The following is a 7,993-nucleotide window of genomic DNA, read 5'->3' as shown; positions in this document are numbered from 1 at the left end:
GGGGAAAAAAATGGCAAAAAATGGACAAAAGCAAAATTTTTATGATTAGAACGTTGGTAAAGTCACACATTTCTTATTTGGTTTTGCAAATTTGGGAGAGGGAGTTGATTATCTGACTGTTAAGTGTCCTTTTATATTAGCTTTAAAGGTACATACGATATCTGTATACAAAAACAAACTGAAAATAAACAAAACAAAAAAGACGAACCAACATAAAAAACTCAACACACAAAAAAAAATAAACAAAAAAACTCAGCGCAAGGTCCAAGTTACTAGCTTCCATAGCTTTCAATCACATCTCATGGCCTTCCTCCGGAGTTCCTCATTTGTTATGGAGAACGACAAAAGTTCAACCATAAAGAACTAATCAACTCCATCTACAGAGGAGGGCAAAGAGATGTGGTTAAAGGCTTCTGAAACCAGTTGGACCTTACTTCTGTTGACAATTTTATTTTATTTTGTTAATTCTTTCTCTTTTCTTTGTCAAACCGTGGTTTCCAAGGTCAAGAATGAACCTTCAAGCTCAATATTTATCCAAATCAACAACAACAACAAAGATCTCCGAGCATGACATTTTGGTACCTTTGAAAACTCTGGCATCCTGTCTTGAATTTAAAAATAAGCTCTGTGGGTGTATGCATTGTTTGTCTTCACAGCATGCATTTGTGATCGATTATAGCCCAACGAAAGGTCACCTGAGGATGAAGGGTTTTCTTTTTAAGAGGGTAAGAGAGAAATGGCTAAATCTTAATCTTACTGGATGTGATAGGTTTGAGTGTTATGTGACGTGAGAATCAGATGAGAGCTTTTGTGAATGCTCATACCGGGAACCAGCATGGTGGTTATGGTCTCAGGAGTTTCCAGGAAGTCCACATTCCCCCTCTGAAAGGTTTTACTGTAGTTGGTCTGCAGGTGACTGGACAGGAGAAATGAGAATATTAAATTTCTGTTCATGGATAGTATAGATGGACTCATTTGTTTTTAAATCTACGTATTCCTGACACCATTCCGCTAGGGCTATTCGCTATTAACAGTCGACAAATTAAAACCTGAGACAATACAAAGTTTCCTGAACGCTTTTTTGTAAACAACAGCAAATTGTTGAGGTTTAAAAGATATCAAAACATGTATGTGATATGCGTAGGGCGATCTGGTATTACTGAGCAGCTACTAAGGTTAAAGCAAAACAGAAAAAAGAGAAAAAAAAAAACATCCAAAATGACTTTAACTTTGAGGAAAATGCTACATCAGTTGTGTAAGGCTATATGTGTCACCCCCTGTATACTGATATATCACACACAGCATATATTCATATTGAAATACAATAGTTAATTTTTAGACTTTTGACATATTCAATAATTTTGCTATTTTGGTCAATGCAAATGTAATTTGGGCACAAATGATTTGGACTGTCTCTCTTCTGTTCTGTTATTTTTTCTAAACTGGCTTCATATGACTGTTGTACTGTTTACTAACGCACCAAATTACAGGCAGCTCAGTCATACTCAAAATACTTTATTAATCCTACAGGGCAATGGTAGGCATGCTGATCTGCAACATAAAAGCATGTAAAATAACATTACAGTTTATTCACGAACATAATACCAGCAGTCAGCAGTTCACATTTGCATTAAAATTGAAGGTGCTATATGTACGTTTTTGCTATCGCTACATAACCAACGTTAACTGACAGCTGACAGCTGTTTACTTGCCAGTCTAGAAGAGACATTGCCAGTTCATCATCAAATTTCAATCCTTTCCTCGCCAAGAGCTGTCTCCAGAGATGGAAAGAAATGCCAATGCTAACTCTTGTTTTGCTTTTATTTCTGTCACTTCTTTTCTTCTACTTAAGTTAGCATGTTAACCAGCGAGCCCCAGCCTGTCCCTCCTCCTAATACCACTTTGTGATAGTGAGTCACTGTAGCGTCCAGTCTGCCCTGAGTCCAACGTGAGAGGTTGAAGAAGTAGCACTGTGCAGAGAGAGTATTCTAACCTCTTATCTTGTAAACGCAGAGATGGCTGAAGCTCTTGGAAAGTGAACAACTGTTAATGCTAACGCTGGCTATGTAGCGATAGAAAAAACGTACATGTAGCACCTTTAAAGCCCCTTCTGTTTATAATATTTTGCCTTCATCCTTTAACCATTTGAACAACTGGTTTGTTTTTGCTTGAATTTCTCTCCCTTTATTTACAGTCTTTTAGCAGAGTCAGTACATATTTTAGCTAGGAATTTGATATATTGTTATTTTCATATTTACTCAGAAACGAAAAGTTTTAGTTTGGCACATTAAATATGGTGTATTTATCCTTTAAGAAAGTAATGTTCTGTAGCAGCAGATTTCATAATTATTAGGGATGCATAAATGTCAAATCAAATGTTGAAAAATTAGTTACCTAATTAATAAGATAAGTATATATGGGTGTTTTTGAAACATTTGATTTCATTTTGAATGTATGGCAAATAAATGGCATGATACAACTATGGACAAAAACTATATAGTCACACATTAAGACATTAATATACTGTAAGTCAGCAAGAGTAACAATACTGATCAATAACAGTTTTTACAGTATCTCAGTTTAAGTTTCTACCATTAATTTCTCATTTATCGCTGTTCCCGCTGAGGTTACATTCATAGTGACACTCCTCTGATTTTCTTATTAGTTTCATTACAGCTTCACAGATTCCGTGTCAATAAACACAGTGTGTACCAGACCCTCTCTCAGTGAGTTCAAGCTGAGTACAGAAAAATATTTTGGGATTTATGTGAACAGCCCACGGTGCATTAGTCCTGATGCATATGGTGCAAGCGAATACTTACTTCTTCCACACGTTGTTGTGCTCCCAGAATTCATAGAGAATGAAGCGTGATTCATTTGCCAACCGCTGGACTGTGATGCTGCCGAATGCAAAACAAGTGAGAGCACAAGTCATGCAGTCAGTAATTACCGTGCTCCATCGTGTCCCCCCAGACAGCCTCTCCGGCTGAACGGTTTTCCACATTCTGACTGAGTGCAGGCAATATGGATCTGTCAAATAATCTGTTCTGTGGCCTCACCCTCGAATTATGATTGTGAAGTGTTTTGTCACAGATTTTAGTCTCATTTTAACTTGAAAATTAGTTAATGTGACCGAGGAGTTAGAGAAATGGTCATGACAAAGCATGTAAATGTCATGCTGACCTTTAGGCAGCTGTATTTTGTTAGTGAATGATTCGGTTTGTTCTGCTAAAGCAAAAGTTAACCACAGAGTGATTAGGGTGACAGAGCTGAATAGAGAATTTTTTTAAATCTTTGGCTGGAGAAGAAGAAAATGCAAATGTTCTTTCATCTACTGACACAAGATGTTGTGGTTGGATGCAATACTAAAACCTTTAGTTTCAGAAAGATTACAGACATCTTGGAAGGTAGAGTTAATTTTCTACTATCTATGTTCTTATATATTAAAATAATAATGATTATAACATACATTTGACAGGGCTGTTACTACTTGAATTTCATTAAACATCCACAACAACAACAAAAAAACCCCAAAAATAAAACCAATAACGTCCATTTCTCTATACTTGTTTACTTCTTTGGCACTCAGCCCCAATCCTGTTCACTCCTTCTGAATATGTAAATCCTTAAACACATCACAAACATACTGTCATTTAATTTTTTTTGCCTTAAACACATAAACAGACTTATCTATTAATATGTTTGGATAAAGCTGGACTACAGAATATCGACACTATCTCGAGAGGTTCACTTTATCCGAGAGAGCTTTGAAGTGTCCATTGTGTAAAAGGCTCAGAAAACACAGATATCGTAGAATCTTTCTAGATATAAGAAAAGGAAATGTTTTGATCTCATGATGCCACATCCTGCAGCTACAGATCAACCGGCTAATATACAGTTCTGAATATCAGTAAAAGTTCATTTCTTGCTTTATGGGGACTGTTTTGTTTTTCTGTTGAATTAATTTTTTGTTCTCACAACCCTTTTTATAAATCCCTCTGCAAAAATGTAAACAACAGAAGGAGCAGAAAGCCCTGATACAGAGTGAACAGGGAGCATATAAACTGACTGTAGACATCCGGTCTGGGTGCAGGCACACTCCGTGTACTGTTTGAGAGCCAAACGAAACTCCTCCAGCTCCTCCTCCAGCACCGAGAGCTGCCTCTGGACTATCAGGATGTGCTGTAAAGACACACACCGAAACACACACACACACACACACACACACACACACGCGCGCGCATGTAAAAATCGGAGGGTCAGAATTTGCTTTGGGTGGGGAGAGTGAGGGGGATTCAGAAATCTTCCGGCAGGGTTTCCCACTGGCTCAGTGTGTTACCAGAAAGCTGGTGACTAATTTAGAACTGTAAAGTGAAAACTAGAATCTTTTATTATAAGATTTATAATATATACAATCCAATATGCTGGCAGCAATATATTTACACATTACCCACCCAAAGAAAAAATCTTTTCTGATTTCCTTGGTACCTGAAGGAGAAAAGCATCTGCATCTTGTTTTACAAAGGTGTGAACAGCACGGAACAAGAAACAGCAAAACCCGTATAATCATTTCCTGTGGCTGATGAGGAATTGTTGACAGAGGCAGAGAGGCTGATGGGAACAGGATGTGAATGTCCTGCCCGTTGGCCTAAGGTGCACGTGTGTTCATGATGTGTGTGTCCGTGTATGACTGATAAAATGCCTCAGGACTCTTTCTCAGTGGAAAATTTGGGAGAAACACATTTGGGCGCACACACACACAGTCACACCATCGCACATCAGTCTTGTGTTGTGTCATTACTGGTTTTCTCTCAGCAGCGCATTTATTCTCCCCGACACACCATATTAAAGCAATTACATATTGATTAATTCACACACATACTGAGACGTCTGCATCAAATTAGTGATGAGACATGACACTGAAATGCAATATTTATATGCATGGGTTCAGCCATAATCACTACTGTGCTGTGATACTAACCATTCCTTATGAAAAAATGTCACATGAAATTAATGATTTCACATGTGAAGTATCTAGAGCTTCAACACTTAATCAATTGGCAGAAAATTATCAGCAACTATTTTGATAAATGATTCATTTTTTAAGTCACTTGCAGCCTCTCCAGTGTGAGGGTTTTTCTGCTTTTCTGTTTCTGTCTCAGTGTAAACTGAATCTATTTGGGTTTTGGACTGGTGGTTGCCCAAAATAAGACATTTTATGTCATCACTTTGGGCTCTGGGAAACTGTGAAAGACGATTTTCCAAATTTTCTTATGTTTTAATGGCAAAACAATGAATAAATTGGTGGATCAATCGATAAAAATAATCGTTATTTGCAGCTAAAGATTATAGACATTAATGTGACTGCTGCTCACGACTTCATACAAGACGGTGCAGCAGCTGTAAAAGTGATATTTCAGGTATGAAGCATGTAGCACTGGAAGGATGATTGCTATGATCGCATTTATTGGGTTTTAAGAATCTTGTATTTACACTGTTATCCACAGTAGATTTGTGAAAAATTATGTAAATGTTTTGATGCTACACTGTCAACCCTGAAGGACATTTCATTTGTCAGTAGGTTTACACATGTGGGGAAAACAAATACATTTTCTGTTATTACTGTATTTATATTGTAAATATTATTCAAAATGCTCTTACTGCCAATAAAGCAATGCATTTATCAAGCTATTTCATAGGGACTACTCACTCTGACACACACACTCACACCCCTCCGTGTCTGCTCCCTTATTGACTATGAGCCTCATCTTAAAGACTGAATACTGAGTCTTAAACAGAAAGATTAAAGATAAAAACAGACGAAGCAAAGGAGGAGGGGGAAAACGCCACTGACAAGTTTCAGTCCCGCTGTTGCTATGACAACCGCTCAGCGCTTATCATCAGTGTGGCCTCCCTTTCAGTGCTACTCCACCGTTTGAGAACAGAGTGACACAAAGTGGTCACTGCAGCAAAAAAGCAGAAAAGTAGATGAAAGTCGGTGAACTAACCGATTTGCTCTCCAAGACCTCCTCCTCAACAGGCTCCAGGCGGATCTCCTGCAGAACAGCAGAAGAGGAAATGTACAATGACATGATGCACTAATAATGACACATTGTGCTAAGTTCTTCAAATCTACGGTGACTGATAACATTTTTTAAAAAGCTGTAAACACAACGGTGACAATTTTGGGTTGATGCGATGGTGGAGTCGTACGAATTTAAGTCCAATTTTCAGTATTCTACTAGCTCTGTTTCCGGTGTCAGCCACTCTTAAGGAAACATATGTGGCTCTTCAGCCGCTCAGTGCTCCGCTATGTTCACAGGCTAGTGGCTCACTGTGGCTTTCAATGAGCTAAAAGATGCGGAGGAGAAAGGAGAGGAGAGAGATACAAAAGAAATATAATGAGAGGAAATAAAATAATAAATAATAAAAGAAAACAGATTAAAAATGAAATACAATAAAGCAAAAATCTAAAAAATGAATCTAATGAATATTATTGTAATGAATATAATATTGAACATAACTCTGGATGCGTCAGCAGTGGTGTGATGACTGCTTGTTGTTCAGTTTCCATCGTCATTGTTTTCAACAGATTTATTGACTTAGCCATTAGCCAAAACCAACACATATAAAAATATATTTTACAGTATATTCTCTGCCATCTCTCAGCTGTCAGAAAAAGGTGATGCTAGCACATACAGTATTCCAGGTTATTTCAAAATTGTTTTAACTTATGTACTCCATGTTTGTACTTATCTTTTACTTTGTACTTAGAAGTTATGTTTAGGTACTGTTGCTTAAATGCTGCACAACCATCTGCCCCTTTGGGACGAATAAAACAAACAAAAAATCAGTTCCATAAGTGCTCAAAGCTTTTCTGGGTTCCGCTGGTCTCAGGTTTCTATAGAGACAGAAGTTGCTCCATATTTGCAGCTCTAAAAAAATCTTTACATCAGAATCAACGTTACATTCGGCACACGCATATATATCAGCTTGTGTGCAGCTGATATTTTCTGTGTACTGTACATATGTGTATGTGTTTGTACGCGGGAGGGTGTTGTTGGGTTGAGTTAATTAGTCCATTAGAGAGAGCGGTGTAAAGACCACATGGCCGGGATGGTGAGAGGAGACAGGTGGAGATAAGAAACGGGAATGCTGGAGAGAAGAGGAAGAAGTTAAGAAGAAGAGCAGAGCATGAAAAAGGCTCAAAGGAAGGAAGTCACCTTTTGCTCCAGGCGGTCAATAAGCTTCTGCAGTCTGTTGACCTGGATCATCCATTGGCTGTCTTCCTCATAAACACCTAGAGGAGACAGAGAGAAGAATGGATTTCAGACAGAGAGAGTAAAGAACAAGGGTGAAGCGATGAAAGGTGCTGCATACACCCACTGTATTTTAAAAACATTTTCCTCCATTGATTGTTTGAACTGAATACTCTAAAATAGTGGCTGCGTCCCAGAAGGCATTTCAAGGTTTCCTTTCATCTTATGCAACGCATGACCATGCCTATCGACAGAAAAGCTTCGAGGCCTGTAATCGAAGTTTATAGAGGCTCTGCAGCTGTTTCACGGATCTCCTAGCAACAACAGCTGTGCCATAATGGAGGTCTAATGGAGAGCTGCCTGTTTGCGAACCAGTGGTGTGCTGTGACTTTTACAGAAAGGCAGGCAGAGTCGAATAACCAGCTACAGCCATTCAGCTGTATACTACACCAACAAGAAAAGGGGACCAGACTAAAACATACCTTTTGACATGACATGACTGTAGTAAGCAAATCCCTCTTAAATTCAGGGCCTGTCCTGTCTTCCCTGAGCCGCAAGAGACAAGATTTAAACAGTTGCATATACATAATGTAACCAAGATTTTTACAAAGCTCAACCTTATTTATACCGCCCCCAGAGATGTACCAGCAGAGTCTGACAGGATTCTTATTCCTGTTTCAAAAGTAAGATGAGCATCTAAGGTAAAACCTCAATATTTGTAACTCTGAGTAAGA

At 38.3% G+C, this 7,993-nt stretch overlaps 1 protein-coding gene across 1 annotated transcript; it reads right to left on the bottom strand.

Annotated features, from left to right (window-relative positions):
* Window positions 1-510: 510 nt before the first annotated feature.
* On the bottom strand, window positions 511-7,322 carry LOC120787661 (N-terminal EF-hand calcium-binding protein 1-like; the record flags this gene model as incomplete). The annotated part of the gene is made up of 6 exons (XM_040123314.1): window positions 511-695; window positions 825-916; window positions 2,823-2,900; window positions 4,070-4,182; window positions 6,009-6,056; window positions 7,224-7,322. Coding segments are annotated over 6 exons (513 nt in total), but the record flags the coding sequence as incomplete, so codon positions are not given.
* Between the last annotated feature and the right edge of the window lie 671 nt (window positions 7,323-7,993).

This window comes from Xiphias gladius, unplaced genomic scaffold, assembly GCF_016859285.1.
Source record: "Xiphias gladius isolate SHS-SW01 ecotype Sanya breed wild unplaced genomic scaffold, ASM1685928v1 HiC_scaffold_417, whole genome shotgun sequence".
NCBI classification, from domain to species: Eukaryota; Metazoa; Chordata; class Actinopteri; order Istiophoriformes; family Xiphiidae; genus Xiphias; species Xiphias gladius.
This window is presented reverse-complemented; position numbering and strand designations above follow the sequence as displayed.